Below are 18,959 nucleotides of genomic sequence, written 5' to 3'. Positions count from 1 at the left end.
ATGATATGATTTATCTATGCCTGTACCTCTTAACTCTTAACCTCTGCTCTTCGAACTGTCAAATTTAAGCATTTACAGCTGACTTAAATTAATTGATATATTTACATTCTTTCAAAATGTAAACATGGAAAATTTGGAAGCCCATGGGGCGTAGCCCAAGGGAAATATGAAAATTAAATGATATAACATTGCATTGTCATCCATTTGTGAGCTATGTTTCAAATTTCAAGTCTCTAGCTCATCGGGAACTTAGTTTAAAATTGATATCAAAATTTGTTGGAAAGCGAGATAATAAAAACAAGCCCATGGGGCGTAGCCCAAGGGAAATATGAAAATTAAATGATATAATATTGTATTGTCATCCATTTGTGAGCTATATTTCAAGTTTTAAGTCTCTAGCTCACCGGGAAGTATCAACATTTGCAAGAAAGCGAGTTAATAAAAATAAGCCAATGGGGCGTAGCCCAAAGGAAATATGAAAATTAAATTATATAATATTGCATTGTCTTCCATTTGTGAGCTAAGTTTCAAGTCTCTAGCTCATCGGGAAGTTAGTATAAAATTGATTGCAAAATTTGTACTGGACAAGAGTGCGAGCTAATAAAAACGTTTTTAAATGATGAACAGAATAGAAAAAAACCAAATACAACAACTTAAATATTTCAAAATGTTGACGTCATTATGTAACCTGACACCTTTGGATATCAAAAATATTAACAAGAAACGAATTTTTGTATTAAGTATCTTTATTGCACAATTATATTTAAATACGCTAACTACTTAAAAGAGAACTATGTGAATCAATCCCTAACAGATGTTTCTTCGGATGATGAAGACCAAGACTCAAAAGATGAGACTTTCATCTCTTTCATAGTTTCTTCCCCAGAATCATCTTTCTCCCCAGTCTCCTTATGTATATTTACGTCTTCATTTTCATGTACATTTTTCCCCGCATCACTTCCCATATCAGTTATCTTTTTGTCCTCATGTTCAGCCCCAACGCTTTTCTTATCATCCTGTTTCTTGTATTGGTTTGCCTGATATTCGTGAATTATACTGCCCTGATTCCCATCGTCATCTCCCGAGTAGCGTTCACGCTGTTTTAAATCCTGTTTCTTAAGGAGCTCGTTATAAGTTTGTTCTTTCGATATGTAATTATCTTTTTTATCGCTATTTTTATTTGTATGTTCTTGTTTCTGTTCCTCCTTTTTGGGATAGTTCAAGTCATAGCCCTTGTTGGCTTTCCCTATTTTGTGGCTATCCCCGTTGTGATGGTCCGTGTCATGTTTCTTTTTGTCAACATGTTTTATTTTTTCATGTTGATTTTGTTGTTTGCCCTTTTCGTCATGGTTCGAGTCATGTTCCTTGTTGGGTTTCCCTATTTTGTGGTTATCCCCGTTTTGATGGTCCATGTCATGTTTCTTTTTGTCACCATGCTTATATTTCTCATGTTGATTCTGTTGTTTGCCCTTTTCGTCATGCTTCGTGTCATGTCCCTTTTTGGGTTTCCCTATTTTGTGGTTATCCCCGTTGTGATGGTCCGTGTCATGTTTCTTTTTGTCACCATGTTTTATTTTTTCATGTTGATTTTGTTGTTTGCCCTTTTCGTCATGGTTCGAGTCATGTCCCTTGTTGGGTTTCCCTATTTTGTGGTTATCCCCGTTGTGATGGTCCGTGTCATGTTTCTTTTTGTCACCATGCTTATATTTCTCATGTTGATTCTGTTGTTTGCCCTTTTCGTCATGCTTCGTGTCATGTCCCTTGGTGGGTTTCCCTATTTTGTGGTTATCCCCGTTGTGATGGTCCGTGTCATGTTTCTTTTTGCCCCCATGCTTATATTTCTCATCTTGTTTCTTGTGTTTGCCGTTTTTGTCATGGTTCGAGTCATGTCCCTGGTTGGGTTTCCCTATTTTGTGGCTATCCACGTTATGATGGTCCGTGTCATGTTTCTTTTTGTCACCATGCTTATATTTCTCATCTTGTTTCTTGTGTTTGCCGTTTTTGTCATGGTTCGAGTCATGTCCCTTTTTGGGTTTCCCTATTGTATGGTTATCCCCGTTGTCATGGTCCATGACATGTTTCTTTTTGTCACCATGCTTATATTTGTCATGTTGTTTGTGGTTTTTGTCCTCTTTTTCGTCATGGTACGAGTCATGACCCTTGTTGTGTTTTCCCATTTTCCGGTTATCCCCGTCTTGATGGCCCATCTCGTGTTCCATTTTTTCGTAATGTTTGTATTTGTCGTGTTGTTCCTTACGATTCTCCTTTTCGTGATGATACGAGTCATTCTCTTTGTTGTGTTTCCCTATTTTGTCTCTATCCCCGTCGTGATGGTCTATCTCGTGTTTCTTTTTGTCGTAATGCTTGTATTTTTCGTGTTGTTCCTTGCGTTCATCTTTTTTGTAATGTTTCGACTCATGTCCCTTGTCATGTTTCCGTATTTTGTCGTTATCCCCGCCATGATGCTCTATCTCGTGTTTCTTTTTGTCGTAATGCTTGTTTTTGTCGTGTTGTTCCTTACGATTCTTCTTTTCGTGATGATACGAGTCATGCCCCTTGTTGTGTTTCCCTATTTTGTCTCTATCCCCGTCGTGATGGTCTATCTCGTGTTTCTTTTTGTCGTAATGCTTGTTTTTGTCGTGTTGTTCCTTACGATTCTCCTTTTCGTGATGATACGAGTCATTCCCCTTGTTGTGTTTCCCTACTTTGTCTCTATCCCCGTCGTGATGGTCTATCTCGTGTTTCTTTTTGTCGTAATGTTTGTATTTGTCGTGTTGTTCCTTACGATTCTCCTTTTCGTGATGATACGAGTCATGCCCCTTGTTGTGTTTCTCTATTTTGTCGCTATCCCCGTCGTGATGGCCCATCTCGTGTTCCTTTTTTTCGTAATGTTTGTATTTGTCGTGTTGTTCCTTGCGTTTCTCCTTTTCGTGAAGGTACAAGTCATGTCCCTTGTTGGGTTTCCCTATTTTGTGATCATCTCCGTCTTGATGGTCCATCTCGTGTTCATTTTTTTCGTAATGTTTGTATTTGTCGTGTTGTTCCTTACGATTCTCCTTTTCGTCATGGTACGAGTCATGCCCCTTGTTGTGTTTCTCTATTTTGTCGCTATCCCCGTCGTGATGGCCCATCTCGTGTTCCTTTTTTTCGTAATGTTTGTATTTGTCGTGTTGTTCCTTGCGTTTCTCCTTTTCGTGATGGTACAAGTCATGTCCCTTGTCATGTTTCCCTATTTTGTCGTTATCCCCGCCGTGATGGTCTATCTCGTGTTTCTTTTTGTCGTAATGCTTGTTTTTGTCGTGTTGTTCCTTACGATTCTCCTTTTCGTGATGATACGAGTCATTCCCCTTGTTGTGTTTCTCTATTTTGTCGCTATCCCCGTCGTGATGGCCCATCTCGTGTTCCTTTTTTTCGTAATGTTTGTATTTGTCGTGTTGTTCCTTGCGTTTCTCCTTTTCGTGATGGTACAAGTCATGACCCTTGTTGTGTTTTCCCATTTTGTCGTTATCCCCGCCGTGATGGTCTATCTCATGTTTCTTTTTGTCGTAATGCTTGTATTTGTCGTGTTGTTCCTTACGATTCTCCTTTTCGTGATGGTACAAGTCATGTCCCTTGTCATGTTTCCCTATTTTGTCGTTATCCCCGTCGTGATGGTCTATCTCGTGTTTCTTTTGGTCGTATTGCTTGTATTTTTCGTGTTGCTCCTTGCGTTCATTTTTTTTGTGATGTTTCGTTTCATGTCCCTTGTTGTGTTTTCCTATTTTGTCGCTATCCCCTTCGTCATGGTCCATCTCGTCTTTCTTTTTATCGTAATGTTTGTATTTGTCGTGTTGTTCCTTGCCTTCCTCTTTTTTGCCATGGTTCGAGTCATGTCCCTTGTTGTGTTTCCCTGTTTTGTGGTTATCCCCGTCATGATGGTCCATCTCGTGTTTCTTTTTGTTGTAATTCTTGTATTTGTCGTTTCGTTCATCTTTTTTGAGATAGTACGAGTCATTTTCTTTGTTTTCTACCCCTATATACTGGTTATCACCGTTTTGATGCTCCTTGTCATTCTCCTTTTCGTAATGGTTCATATTGTGCTCCTTATGATAATTTTGTTCCTTGTGTTCATCGTTTGTGTGATATTTCATATAACGTTCCAATTTTTCTTCTTCTTTATTTTTGTCTTTCTGTATCTTTTGGTTTTCGTTTTTGTGATCTGAGTTTCTTTGGTCATCCTGATTGTCCCAATGGTAATCCTTTTGATTTTGATTTTTATCTTTAGTTTTCACATGGTGTCCATTATAATTGTGTCTCTCGTCGTTGCCTTCATTGCGGCCGTATTTTGCACTACCGTCTTCTTTCTTGTCGTATTGCTCATCGGTGTCTTCTTTACGGTATAATTTTCCATTGTCGTCTTCTTTATGGCCGTATCTCTCATCGTCTTCTCCTTTATGGTAGTTGTCGTCATTGTGGTGTCTATAATGATCATTTTTATGGTTTTTGTCATGTACCAATTCCTTTTCGTGCATTTCATTGTTGGATTTCTTGTAGTGCCGATAGCGCGTGTCTCCCTTATCGTTATATTTATCACGCCCTTCTCCTTTATTGTGGTGCCTATTACGGTCATATTCCTTATCTTTGTGACCATCGTCATATTCTACATCGATGTTTCCTATACGGTCGTATTTCTTACGGTAGTGTCCATCGTTTTGCCCTTCATGGTCGTATTTTTTATTCTTCCCTTCATCTTCTTTATTGTGGTATTTTTCATGGACATGTTCTTCATCGTCGCCTTCTTCACGGCTATATCCCTTTTTGTGACGGTTTTCACTTTCGTATCCCTTTTTGTAGGGTCTATCACGGTCATATTCCTTACCGTGGTTTTCATCTTCGTAGTGTCCTGAATTGTTGTTTGTGTTGGATCCTTCGTAGTGGTCACTTTGGTATCTTCCCTTTTCCCGATGTTCATTTTTACCAAATTGATAATTTTCTTTACTGGACTCTTTTCGCTCATATTTTTCAGGCATTGTATCTTTTAATTTAATACGTTCCCCGTTGTATCCTTCATATTCTTCTGTGTGTTCCGAGATGTCTTCATTTTCCTTACGTTCTTTTCCCTTTTCTTTCACGTGTTGATTTTTGTATCCATCGTAGAATTCTTTATTCTGTTTTTCCCCAGAAATCTTCCCTTGACACTCGTATGTATGTTTATGCACATTGATATTTACCACTCCACACTCTTTATTTACAATCGTATATTCACCGTCCTTATAGGGGTTTTCTTGCTCATGTGATCCATACAATTTATTATCCTGCTTGGAGGCCTCTTTCCCTGCATGAGGAGTTTGAGATGTCACTCTGTCATCGCCGTATGATCGTATAACCTCGTAATCCTCGTCAATACTGTGTGGATACTTTTCTCTCTGACGGGCCTCATACAGTTTGATCAGATGGTTCATATTGTCTTCTGCTCGCCTGATATACGATTTGCATTCATTCTTACCTGAGACAGTTCTGCACAATAGGCCCATACAGAACTTATTTGCGCATCTTTCCCCCTCCACTCGCCACTGTGACTTCTCAGGGTTTCTTCCTCCGTGCTCGCATGAACCCGAGTAATCCTGGAAAAATCATTAGTTTTAAGTTGTTTTATCATAACGATAAATTCGATTTCATTTAATAGAGATCCATAAACATTCTGTTACAACGACTTAAGTATTCAACAACTGTCCTAGATTGAGGACGCCCATAAAATAATCCGATTTCTGGGAGTATCAATAATTAGATACGAATAATACTTCTTTAAGGTGTATAAGTCACAGAGTACTTTTTATTTTATTTTGAATATGGAATCGGGTTTCATCAGTTTAATAAATTGTTTAATAGAGGCACACACTTGGATACCTATTTTAAGCTGAGTACGAATGCGGTGCGGGAATGGAGTGGAATACTAGAACAAACACTCTGTATGGATCATAAACATAATACAAACTATGTAACTTACTGTCCCGAAAGTAAACATTATTTAATATGGCTTAAATTGAACTGTCTAATCCTTATAGATTTAAAGTGACTGAGAATAGGTGTGCTTTTAGCTATCAATTACTGAAATTTCAATTTATTCTCATAGACAGCTAGGCCCAGTTCCGGATCGTCAACATTCTTCAGATCTTTTCCAGGGTCGAACTGGCAACCTTTTGATTGTTGTTACCGAGGGTCGCCGGAATATTATCCCCCTGGAATTTTACCCCCTGGGCAAAGCTGACGTCACTATGACGTATGACCTGAGCGTTCAAAACTTTGTTCGCGGGCGGAATTTTACCCCCGCGGATTTGAAAGTCTAATTAAAATAGACAGAGCATGATTAATTAGATTAGCGATAAAACCCAGAATTTTACCCCGTGTCCATATAACTAGCTTTTAGACAACTGTAGAAGTACGGCCCGGATGTTAAACCCCGGAATTTTACCCCCTGGCCAGATATAGAAATTATTAAGAATTATTGATTTTCTTTTATCTATTTTTATTTCATTGTTAACATTTTATTATTAAGTAGTCTATCTTTATTTATTTATCTTGTAATCTCAACTAAGTAAAAAAAATCGCTGTTTAATTTTGATAACATAATCCAACAGTTGGCTTCAATGATCGAATTCTGATTGTCGAATCTCAAAATTAAAATTAAAGACCTGTTCGATTAGTTGGTGTTACAAATAAATTAAGATAGGCTACTTAACAATAAAATGTTTACTATTAAATGTAAACCGAATAAAGAGAATTAACCATTCCCACTAATTTATATATCTGGCCAGGGGGTAAAATTCCAAGGGGGATAAAAATCCGCTACCCAGTTACCGAGCTACACAAGGTATACAATGCGCTCGCCATATTTATGCAGAAAAAATCGACTGGTGAAATCTTTTTTAGAATTATTAATTTATCTGTTGTAGCTTCAATGCATGAGTTACAAGATAATATAATATCATTTTTGAATTCATGAAATAATCGAATTAAACATAAATGTTCACAACAACTGTCTTACGCAATAGTAGTTTACCTCAATCCATTCACAAACTTAACATTAATCCACCTTTATCTTTTTTCAAGAAATGTATTTGGTGTATGGTTCAGCAAATAAAGATTTATTTGTTTGGTTGCTTGACGAATCGTTGAGTTTGCTAGTCCTCATTATAGATGTTCAAAGTGGTCTCTTAAGCTTATAAATATTTGTCTTGTAGAAAACAATTTTTTTATAGTTTTTTTTTTGTAGTTTTATTGAGATAATTGAAACAATTCAAATTGTAAAACATCTGAATTAAATAACAAGGCCGATCTTTATACATAATAAATAATGTTTAATATAACTAACCTAATAAACTAATACAATTTAATGTGTTTCAATATCTAAATAGGATAATTACGGGGTAGCGGATTTTTATCCCCCTGGAATTTTATCCCCTGGGCAAAACTGACGTCACAAACCAGGGGATAAAATTCCGGCCGAGAACTTTTGAGTTGCACAACATCAGTTCGATGGATTATAGGTAGAATTAAACTTATATTTTCACGGTTGTGAATTTAATCAGAACACATCAAATTATAAAAACCTAGAGTGTACGGGCCGGAATTTTACCCCCGGACTTTTACCCCTTCATGAGGTCAGCTCGAAATGTACGGCCCGGATTTTTACCCCCTAAATTTAACCCCGCGGATTTTTACCTCAGGAATTATGCCCCCTGGCTAGATATAGAAATAAGAGAGAATGATTAATTTTCTACTTTAAGTTTTAATTTAATAGTAAACATTTTAATATTAAGTAGCTTTTCTTAATTTATTTGTAGCCTGCTTAACTAATCAAACAGGTTTTTCATTTTAATTTTAATTTTAATATTCGAGTTTCGGGATTCGAGTTTTGGGGCTAACTGTTGGTTAATATGTAGCCTATATACACACTTTTGGGTTTCTTGCAGTAATCAACACAACAATTGGTCGAATAATTTTTGCCGGATGCCTACAACTACATTTTACAAAAGGTATTTCGATGACCATTCTCAGTAAAAACCATAAATAGCTAATAGTTTGTGCCTTGATAAAACAAAAAGGCATATTGTGTTATTGTACGACAGAAACTAAATACATTTTTTTCCACGGTAGTATAATAAATCGTTTAAGAAATGTTCCCCAATTATCATTTAAATGAGATACTCAGTTTGTTATACATACTGTACATATTATCCAACAGTTGGCCCCAAACCCAAATCCCGAATATTAAAATTAAGCAGCGAAACCTGTTTACATAGTTGAGATTACAAATAAATTAAGATAGGCTACTTAATAATAAAATGTTTACCACTATTAAATTCCAACTGCTCGGATTTTTAACCCCGGATTTTCAACCCCAGAATTTTACCCCCGGAATGTTACCCCCTGGCTAGATATAGAAATTATTGATAATTATTAATTTTCTTCTTTAATTTCTATATCTGGCTGGGGGTAACATTCCGGGGGTAAAAATCCGGGGGTAAAAATCCAGGGTTAAAAATCCGGGCCGAACATCTACAGTTGCCTAAACGCTAGTTATATCGACAGGGGGTAAAATTCCGGTTTTCACGCTCTGTCTATTTTCATAAGACTTCCAAATCCGCGGGGATCAAATTCCGCCCGCGAACAAACTTTAGAGCGCTCAAGTGATTACGTCATAGTGACGTCAGCTTTGCCCAGGCGGTAAAATTCCAGGGGAATAAAGTACGTGTCCAAAGTTGCAATAATACAAACCTTGTTTTTGCATCCGCCAGGACATCGACAAGGCCTTTGGTCTGGTAAAGAATGTACCTAAAACAATTGACTTAGTTACTAATACAAATTTTTTAAGGATAAAATTAGAGTTGTTTTATATAATTTTAACACGTTATTATTATATCAGGAGGTAAGTTTTTATTTCGACTATATAAAAAAAATCATGTAGTGACCTTTTGAATTCGTTCTTATATATTATTTTCTTTTATATTTTTTCTAGTATTTTTTCTTATATATGTTATATTGTTTTCAATCGTATAATCTTAATGAATGTGTTGCTTACGGTATTTCTAGTAGAGACAACTTATCTAGAGATATTCTTTACCTTTTTGATAAAATTAATTTGTGTCACAATGAGAATCACCTACATTATGTTACTTTTAAAATCACTTCTGTACGAAATACCCAAAATATCGCTTTATGCGTTGAGACGATTAATAGAACTTGACGTTCCATTCCAATGTTAGATTTGTGACCAGTTCTAGAATAAAAAAAAATTAAATTGTTGAATTGAATCACCGACTGACTAGACACAGACAAGATACAGGGTGTCCCGATGGCGAGTACAGTACTGATTTCCATCGTTTACTGAACCACATTGAAAGGTAAACATACTATTAAATATGTATTTTTGTGCCATATCATAGAAATAAGATACAAATTATTCTTTGATATAATCTTGATGTAATCTTTTATTATAGTACTTCATCATGGAACTAGAACTAAGAGAAAAATAATTTTGACAGTAGCATGGTTACTGGTTAGTGGCGTATTGATGCTGTGTTTGATTTTATAATTGCTACAGCCTGTAAATATAGCTCCTGATAGGCCTACTTAAAAATCAATTTGAAATCTCGTCAGAAAATAACAGCTGTTTGCTGTTTTCATCTAAGAATATAGTGAACGAAAAAGTAACTAAATAATTTTACTTTCTTACGAGATACGGAAAAAAACAAAACAGATAATTTTGACAAACACCCATTGAGCTTACAAAATCGTTCGATTTAAAACTAACGAGTACAAAATTCAATACTTAGGATAGCTTAGTTTACCAACGAAATTGACATAATATTTTATGGAAAGTGTTGCAAACATCCGCTTGTACAACGCACTGACAATTTTTGGTTGATTGTTAAATTCATAGTGCACTATAAAATTGCTATTACAATAAAGCTGAGTAACGTGAAAAAAACTCTTTACTTACATAAACAAAAAATAGAACCAGCAGCAAACATTTTACCCTCATGGTTGAATTATAACTGGAGACGTGAGAATTTCTAAACATGTGACCAAAACGTACGTGCCTCTTGGTGTACAGTTACAAGAGATTTAGTTTGTATCTGTTTTAAGTATTTGCACTCAACTTGAAAAGTACAAAATTAAGATAACTGTAATATTTTCTTTTCCACGTTAATATTTTACATGTTGATGAAGACTGCAGGAGACGATAACCGTCGTGTTGTTAGCTTCCACGACTCAAATAGTTGATGTACTTCCACATAAATATTGATACAATTTTTAGACAAACTATGAAGCTTATTTCTAACATCCTTTTTTACATTGATAGTGAGGAATAATAAACCCGTACAAATAGGAATATCATAAGATTAACCACCTAATAATTTTACACAACTAGCATAGGCTTAAAAATAGATTTCCGCCGATCTTAGTAATATTAGAAATGTGAAATTTGTGTGTTTGTTTGTTTGAAATTCAATCACGCATTAATTGCTGGTCGGATTTGGTTGAAATTTGGCATGGTGATAGCTCACATTTCCGATTAAAAATACACAAACTTCTCAAACATAAATTCAAATTCAAAATTCTCAGAACATATAGACATATTCTTATCTCAAAAATTCTTTTGGGCTCTGTCCCAGTGGCTCTAGAGTTTTCAATGTTTTATGAATACTAGTGTACATGTTGCTCGAATTCGAGCAATTACAAAGTATTACAGGAGTTATTTCAGATTGAATAACAGTCATATTTACAATGAATTTAAAAGAGTCAACTCAAATATTGCCGTTGTGTAACTCAGACCCTGTTTATCTTCGTTATTGATAAACCTAAAGCATTCCGGACGGTTCTCTCCTTCTCAAAATGCCTCGCTGTACAGGCAACACAGGTCATTAATAGAGGGCCAATTGAGAACGAAAAGTCGTTTTGGGGTAGTGTAAGGGCGCATTCGTAACCAAATAGTTGAAGTTTTCCAGGTTCATGTTGAGACTGTTAAGCTGATGAGTTAAGCCTATTACGCGCCACTGTTCTGTAGTTGCGGTCGTTATCACGATTGCGCCTCCTGTCTATGTTTCGTTGTCGTTGCGTCGGAGACATTTAAAAGAAATAAACAACAAATAATAAACAAATTATAGCTACACAAAACGACGATAAATGCACAAATTTAAGTTACAATCATGCTAACACAATCCATCATAGCGACACAAAACAACGATAAATACACAAATTTAAGATACAACCATACTAACACGATCCGTCTTGGGGGTTATGTTTACACAAACTCAAATAGTAAATAAATGTACTCAATGTGTTTCATTGAATTGAAAAGTAAATAACAGCAATAAAATTATACAGCTGATCAAAATGTAAACAACTATGTTCTTCATAAGGATAACATGGGAACTTTTAAAGCCACTGGGGCAGAGCCCAAGGGACTTTTTCAAAAATGTAAGGTCAGTTTGCAAATCTACGTGACACGCTCTTTCCAATGAGACGTCAATGGATAAAATCGGTTAAGAAATGGCGGAGGAGTTCAACCGACAAACTTTCGTGTAGCGTATTAATTATATAGATTCATATTTAAATGGAATTAAAGAATTTTGTCAGCTGTTTCAACTACACAAGTTGGTTCTATGATATTCAATAGCATTAAAAAGTTATAAGGTTTGCCAATAGGGTGCAGCACTATTTTCTTTTTTTTCAATTATGACAAAAGCTAATTTGTACCATTGACTATACACAGAATTTTCTGTTATAGTCAATGTTTGTACCAAGCAGCAACAAAGTTGTGAGAACTTTACTTTTTTCTATTGTTTAGGTGTGGAGGTAGAACATTATGGCTTCATTCGGAATATTTGTACACGAACCTGCTGAAGAGTTCCCTAAATATCCTTTGGATAGGCCAGAAGATTACCTAGTTTAACATCTTCGGCCAAGGATAGGAAATCTCTTTCTAATTTAATATTCATAGGTATCCTTTATGTTTTGTTTTTTTAATTATTCTTCAAAAATACCTTCGCCAAATGGAGAAGGTAAGGTCACTTTGGTGTTTGTTCCACCTAAATGACGATGATTATGTTCATCACATTTCCATCGGCCTAATAATACCTGTAATATATGTAAGCTAAATTAGGTTATCTCTATCTAACTTAACGTCCTTTGGTTAAGTTCAGTTGTCAATGACTAAACAACCCAACATCCTTTGGCCCAGTTAGGTTATCTTTGCCTAACCAAACATCTGTTAGCTCAGGTTATCTCTATGCAACCTAACGTTTTAGTTAAGTTAGTTTGCCTCTATCTAATCTAACGTCCTTTGGTTAGGTTAGGTTTTCTCTGCCTAACCTACCATCCTTTGGCCCCGTTAGGTTATCAATGCCTAACCTAATTCATTTAGGTTGGGTTAGTTTATCTATATAGACCCAAATTTTCACGAATATTTATCCCATTTACCACATAACACCGAAGCAAGGAATATACTTACTGTCTCACTTAAATTATCATACGCAGTGATGGACTAAAATGACGATTAAAACAAATATTGGACAGGGAAGCACATACATACATCTTTTTAGTCCTAAAGGAACACGGGAAAACCAACTTGGATGACATGCACTCAATGCAGTAAGTGTTTACTTTGGATGCAGCAAGCCCCTGATGCAATGAAATAGCCATCAAGGACAGGAAAATGTCTTCTAAGGCAAACAGCCTTAGGTACTTATTAATGCTCAGGCACATGAGTCCGCATTCCACGTCAAGGATAACGTCTCGGAGCTTCTTCGCTTTCTCTGGTGACGCAACAGGTGATTTTGAAGCTCGGCGATTTTGAAAATTCGTGATTGTAGAGTTTGTACCCCGTAAATAAACACCCGACTGGTTTAGCACTGCGCAACTCCGGTTTAATTTGCCAAGCCGATCATAACGGTGGGTCCTGTTTTATTAGAAAACGTTACCCGTTAAGGTAGTCTCCTGTTCTGAGTTATTGCTTCAAATTATAGTTGCTGTCGCCTTTAGCTACTCTAGTACAGATTTACGATGGTCTTCCTTCGTTTTGAGAATTTTAAATGTTTGGATTACTGATGAATATCCGTACAATATCTGCTTGTACCCAGGCCCTGCGTTTTCAATTGATAATAATCAAGCTATATTGATATTCGCAGTATTAGTTTTGGCCAGACACACGTTGACATTCAAAACTAGCTAAATGGATAAAATTAATTGTTTTTTTTTCAATCTACTGACAAATAAACAGTGAATTGACGATGGTGAGGAATACAATCCAATTCATCAAGGTTCGAAGGGGGTGTTAACCTCAAAGAATAGGATATCTTCAGCTGGTCCACAAGGCTGAATCCATAATGGAGAGTCTTGATCCATTATGCACAAGCAGTTTTGAACGATGATTACTGCTCTCGTAGCATTTATGCTGTGTATACACGTAAGCGGTGCAACATTGAGTCGATGATTCAAAATTCAAAAATTCAAAAATTCAAAAATTCAAAATTCTTTATTAAGTGCTCTTTTACAGCTTAACAGCCAATTACATACGGCACTAATACACAATAACATAAACTACATGCATGACAACTATCCTACAGCAAACAGCATACAACTTTGATACCTACACATAAAAATTAAAAAAAAACACAATTGAAATAGTTTTAAACTAGTTTTTAATAACTATATTACTTATGGATGAATAAATAAATAACTGATAAATAAATAAATGTATATACACTAACAAAGAACCATAAATAGACAATAATATGCAACATGCAACCAGCAAAAATGATGTACCTAATTTCAATGTCTCACGGGAGTTTCTTGTTTCAGGATCAGTAAGGACGAGTCTTCTATCAGGATCGACCTTCAACATAACGTGGCATCTGGCGTATCCTCATAGGGTGAGTATCTAAGTCAAATCTGCATCTTGTACTCTGCAATTAATACTTCATGCAAACTAGGTGATATCTTCAGGATAGTCAATGGAAGTTTTACCAAGACATGTGAATGTGAATGCAGGGGTGGGTTTATCTGTGTCGCTATGTTAATGATTAACATCAGCTGTTTATTTAACTTTACCTATGACCTTTTATTTAAAGACCAATGATTAATTATAAAGCGTAAGACTGACCTTTTATCTTTGAACCGGAGGCTTCATTCTTATTATAAATTCCAAATAATTAAATTCAAGTTGATACTCAAAATATCTGAAATGTCACACGATCCTTGAGAACATTTTCTGAAAGTCAACCTCCTCCAGTGGTCGGTCTTTCATAATCAGCTAATGTTAATGTGAGTATCTTTTTCCTTGTTTGAGTAGGCGTTTTGGTGCGTATGCGTCAATGTACTTCATCGATGTAAACATATAAATCAAAAATCTTCTTCACCCTATGGTAATTATTATAAATATTTATTCCTGTAAACCCTGATGAGAACGCATTTAAAGTGCCAAACTGTTTGCTCATTGCAATCCGTGGATTACTACAAAGATGTTTACACCGTATTTAATAACTGATTTAATTCAGTTACATTTTTCACTGTCTACTAGTGGAATTGTATGTAAAAGATTCCAACGCGTTTAAAGGAAAGTGGTCTAAGCCCCTTCTATTGTACATAAATATTGAGGATCGAACCCGTACATTTCACAACTAAGTGTAAAACGCTAAAACTCGAAACTCTTGAAAAGCATACACTTTTACTATTTACTTAATGAAGGAAAGAAGGCCAATCTGGGTGAGGATAAACAATACCTCTTACGCAACTCCAATACCCAAATATCGCTGCTCCCAATCCAAATCTAATAGCAGGTTGCAGCCGACCTAGACCTTTCAGTGACCTCTCCCCCCTAGCCCACTCACTAGAGTTGTTATTATGAGTCATTGTCTTATTTGCATTACCTCTTGTCATAATTTGCAGCTGCAACATTCCTAGAGATGTCATCACGTTCTGTAGCATCATCTGTCTGTATTTCTTTGTCAACCGTCATAAGATCCATTTGAACCACCTTGAAAGTGTTGTCATCATTTCAAGTTTGTATGCGTCGGTGTGTAAGTTTTCACAAACCGTACGTTGAATTTTTGAAATGTCATAGAATTGAGATAAAAAGGTAGCCGGATTTGAGTGGAATAGTGTAGAACGGGGAGACATGACCTGTTTATCTTTGTTATCGACTAAGATCAGCTGTTTCTGTCCAGGGTCATTTGTGCAAAACCTAATTGAAAAAGGGCCGGGTCCAGTTTTAACCCATCAACAAGCTATTAAAATATGTCCGGGTTGAACCGACAATCTTCTGAATACAAGGGGAACACTGTATCCCAAACATCCATTCTATTCTATTTCAATTATTAAAATGTTTTAAATAAATAAATTTTTTTCTCTGGAGGAAAAATGGTACAAAAAAGTTGATTAAATGTACTGCAATCCGTTTCTTTTCAACTGAACTCTATTTTTTGCACACTAAATAATCCATTGATATTCTCACCAGCATTATCTAGACTAACAGTTATTAAATTATCATACAACTGATGTTATGCTCTCGGGCAGCTTATTGTACACAATGGGTCCAAAATAAGGATACATTATCTGGTAGCGTTGGCATACTGAGCTTATTAATATACTGCGTGGTTTATAGTTAACTAGCTGTATGACCGTTCTACGTACGGGGATCTTGTAGTCAGTTGAAACCTTATTATATTCAGATCAACAGATGGATGAATATTAATTGTGCAGTTTTCCATATATGTTTGCAAACCTATTATAGGAATACTTACAACATTCGAGAAAACAATATCTGACAGCTGTCGTTGTTGGCTTGAAACCTCAAGCCAAACCAAATGCTTTGCAATTGAATGTCACCCGGATATAAATAGTTTTTTGTTCTATTTGATAATTAGGCCTAATGATTAACTTAACATTAAGCTGGTTCTTGGGAAAAGTTCCGGTACCGAGAGTCGTCGTCGAAATTTGGTTGTAGATAATTGGGTAGTCCTACGTACCAATAGGATATGGACTACAGGCCTATAGGTGGTTTGGTCAAACGATAGCAGCGCAATCGTGGTAAGTCGAAACCGTAAGTGGCACGTTGTTGGAAAAGCGATTTTTACGATGAAAAAAGAAATCGCAAAGATCTTCCGAGATCCACAACATCCGCGATCGCCCTGTGTAGTTGTGATTTTTTACTTGACACAACAGCATTCGAAACGCCATTAATGAGTGGAAACCTTGATTGTAGGCTTTTGGAGCTGATGATTAAAAAAATGTAAATTTCACAGTCCTGTACACTGATTCACGGTCTTTTTCCGGTTGTAAATATTGAGAGAAAACTTGACAAGATTCAGTACAAAATTATGGTTTTGATTGTATTTTTTTATTTCCAAAATCGTGAGACTATATTTTAATGGCTAAAGACACTCTCGCCAATCCTTTGAATATAATTTAACTATTAAAACATGATTTACGCTTATTTATATCATATACGCTATGGTATCACTGTCTGGGGTGGATCCACTATGGACAATCTTAACCGGGTCCTGGTTATGCAAAAAAGGGCTATCAGAATAACAGCAGGCATAAGTAAAGAACAAAGCTGTAGAGATGCCTTCAAAAACCTGAACATCCTGACGTGACTTCCATCTACATCCTAAATACTGTTTATTACTGTGTAACCAAAGACCCGCCTAAACAAAGAGATATACATGAATACAACACCAGATATACAGGAAATGTGCTGCCTGGCTACAGAACAGCAATGTTTGAAAAGAAACCACTGTATGCAGGAGTGAAGATGCTTAACAAATTACCAGACCACTTGAAAATTGGAGGCCCGTTGCTGATGAAGAGGAAGCTACGGAGATGGCTTGTAGACAAAGCTTTCTACACCCTAAATGAGTTCTTTGCATGGCAAGACCACACACAACACTGAAGAGGCTTTTTCATTTCACTTTGTATCTGTAAAATTTGACGCTGTAACATTTCTTGATGAAATTGTAATAAAGAAATTGTCTATTGTCTATTGTCTATTGTCTATTTATTACATGAACTATTACATAGTCTTCTTTTCTTTTACGCAGGCCGCATAAAATGCATTCTGGGCGGTGACAGACAGACAGACAGAAATTGAGATAAGACTTGTTTCGGCTTCTTTAATGTATAAAACGTAAAAACAAAAAAAAAATATAATTCTGAGCAATTTAGAGACAAAACTCTAATTTTATTTGTAAAGATTAATTGCATTATTTGTAAACAACTTTTAATGTAAACTTATCGGTAACAATTTGAAGAAACATCCTTTTTCCGGGCAACGGTTTGTTATTTAATAGATGACACATTCTCTAAACAGTGATTGCTATATCTAGTAATCATAGGACGAAATGTGACAAAAGTCGGAAAAATGTGTTTTTGGACGTTTGTAATTTTATTTCCTAAGTAACTTAGGCCATGTATTCTAGAGAAAAGTACCGGTATCAAGACACATCTTCAAAATGTGGTTATCGATAATTGGTTAGGCGTACGTATCCAAGAGATGGGCTATGGGCCGATTGGTATCATGGTGCAGCGATTGCAGCACATAGCGGTGAGTATAAACCGAAAGTGACACTTTGTAAAAGCAAGTTTAGCAGCATCCGTAAACCTCTGTTTCGACCACAACAAAATCGAAACGATCTTCCGAGATCACAGCAGCATCCATCAGCACCCACTGCAGTTTTGAGTATTTACTTTACAATTTGCATACGTTATTGAACGCATCATAAATTACACGTTATTGAAACGCCGTCAATGAGTGGAAACCCTGTTTGTAAGCTATTGGCGACGATGATTACAAAAAATGTAAGTTAGCCCTATTCAACACTGATTCACGGGATACACACAGAGTCTCCGGTTCCCAACCTGGATGATGCCTAGTTATTTTATTTAATTCATGGTTACACAGTTTTGCTCGTGCAATATTTCAAATCTGTTATGGAAGGCACAACAGTTTTAATCTAACTTGGTTTGGATTCGCTTACAAAACGTGTTCGGAAATAGTTGCACTATTTGTAAAAAAACATTATTAATATAAACATATCAGAGACAGCTAGGAAAAATCGTCGTGATCTAAATAGCTGTTCTTTTTTTTCATAGATGACGTACTTACCAAACAGATTATTAGTATTTCATAAATAATGACGTATGTGTTAAACATTGGGAGAACACTTGAAAAAAATCGCACAAAATTGGGTTTTTGAACGTCCACTATTTTATTTAAAAGTAGTGAGGCTATATTCTCACCAATCTAGTGAATACATTGAAATTGTTTGAATCTTGATAGATGTTCTAGTTGTCTCGGAGTAGGCCACGTTAAATTGGCAATTTGACGTTACATACACAATGACATACAGACAGACAGTCAGACAGAAATTGAGGTAAGACTCATGTTAGCTTTCTTAGGCCATGAAACGTAAAATATCCAAAAACTATAAGATTCTACGCAATGTACAGACAAAACTCTAATTTTATTTATATAGATAGATGACTCAACAACAACCATCACTGAAACTCCAAAGGTATCGTTCCGGCGTCCACCGCGAGTTGGCTCAAGTATAGTCACGCTATTTACCCTTTAGTCAACCACTACACAATTTTCCAATCACCTCCCTTACGTAACCGCCAATAATAACTTCCCTACTGACCCGTGGGCAGACGAGATGTCATAGCACTCTCTACAACGAAGCTCTCATTACGTAATGTAACTTGTCGGTGCTTTTACGTTCGATTAGTGTTTCGGAGTTAATTTGGCCATGTGAGCGGCGTCGGCGTGGCTAACAGAATCTGGTAAATGCTGGAAACATATTGCATACAGTTGATTATTAATGATTCGTGATCTAACTTAGAGTTTGAACCAAAAATGGATTCCATAGAGCTATATATATCAACAAATCGGTTGCCCAGTTGTTTCTCTATTTGCA

General features: G+C 36.1%; 2 protein-coding genes across 3 annotated transcripts in view; one reads left to right on the top strand and one right to left on the bottom strand.

Annotated features, from left to right (window-relative positions):
• LOC128996389 (uncharacterized) overlaps positions 1–18,959 on the top strand; it is a 154,523-nt gene that overhangs the window by 66,657 nt on the left and 68,907 nt on the right. For both annotated transcript variants that reach the window (XM_054421691.1, XM_054421692.1), the window contains exon 3: positions 13,846–13,916. In XM_054421691.1, coding sequence (XP_054277666.1) covers positions 13,846–13,916 — 71 coding nt within the window. The remainder of the gene's footprint in view (positions 1–13,845; positions 13,917–18,959) is intronic.
• Positions 727–10,050, bottom strand: LOC128996388 (trichohyalin-like). Its single transcript, XM_054421690.1, has 3 exons — positions 9,983–10,050; positions 8,758–8,814; positions 727–5,603 (listed from the first exon to the last, which is right to left on the bottom strand). Exons 1-3 carry the CDS (start codon positions 10,022–10,024, stop codon positions 801–803), a joined length of 4,902 nt encoding a protein of 1,633 aa, XP_054277665.1. The 5' UTR covers positions 10,025–10,050; the 3' UTR covers positions 727–800.

This window comes from Macrosteles quadrilineatus, unplaced genomic scaffold, assembly GCF_028750875.1.
Source record: "Macrosteles quadrilineatus isolate MER2022 unplaced genomic scaffold, UCM_ALF_1.0 Scaffold_6__1_contigs__length_79288215, whole genome shotgun sequence".
Taxonomy (NCBI): Eukaryota; Metazoa; Arthropoda; class Insecta; order Hemiptera; family Cicadellidae; genus Macrosteles; species Macrosteles quadrilineatus.
The sequence above is the reverse complement of the archived record's forward strand: the minus strand, read 5'-3'. Positions and strand labels throughout refer to the sequence as shown.

Coding starts and splice junctions, on each gene's coding strand:
- LOC128996388 (XM_054421690.1), bottom strand. CDS start 10,024: ATGAGGGTAAAATGTTTGCTGCTGGTTCTATTTTTTGTTTAT. Junction 8,815..9,982: donor TGGTTCTATTTTTTGTTTAT/GTAAGTAAAGAG, acceptor CAATTGTTTTAG/GTACATTCTTTACCAGACCA. Junction 5,604..8,757: donor CTGGCGGATGCAAAAACAAG/GTTTGTATTATT, acceptor TGATTTTTCCAG/GATTACTCGGGTTCATGCGA.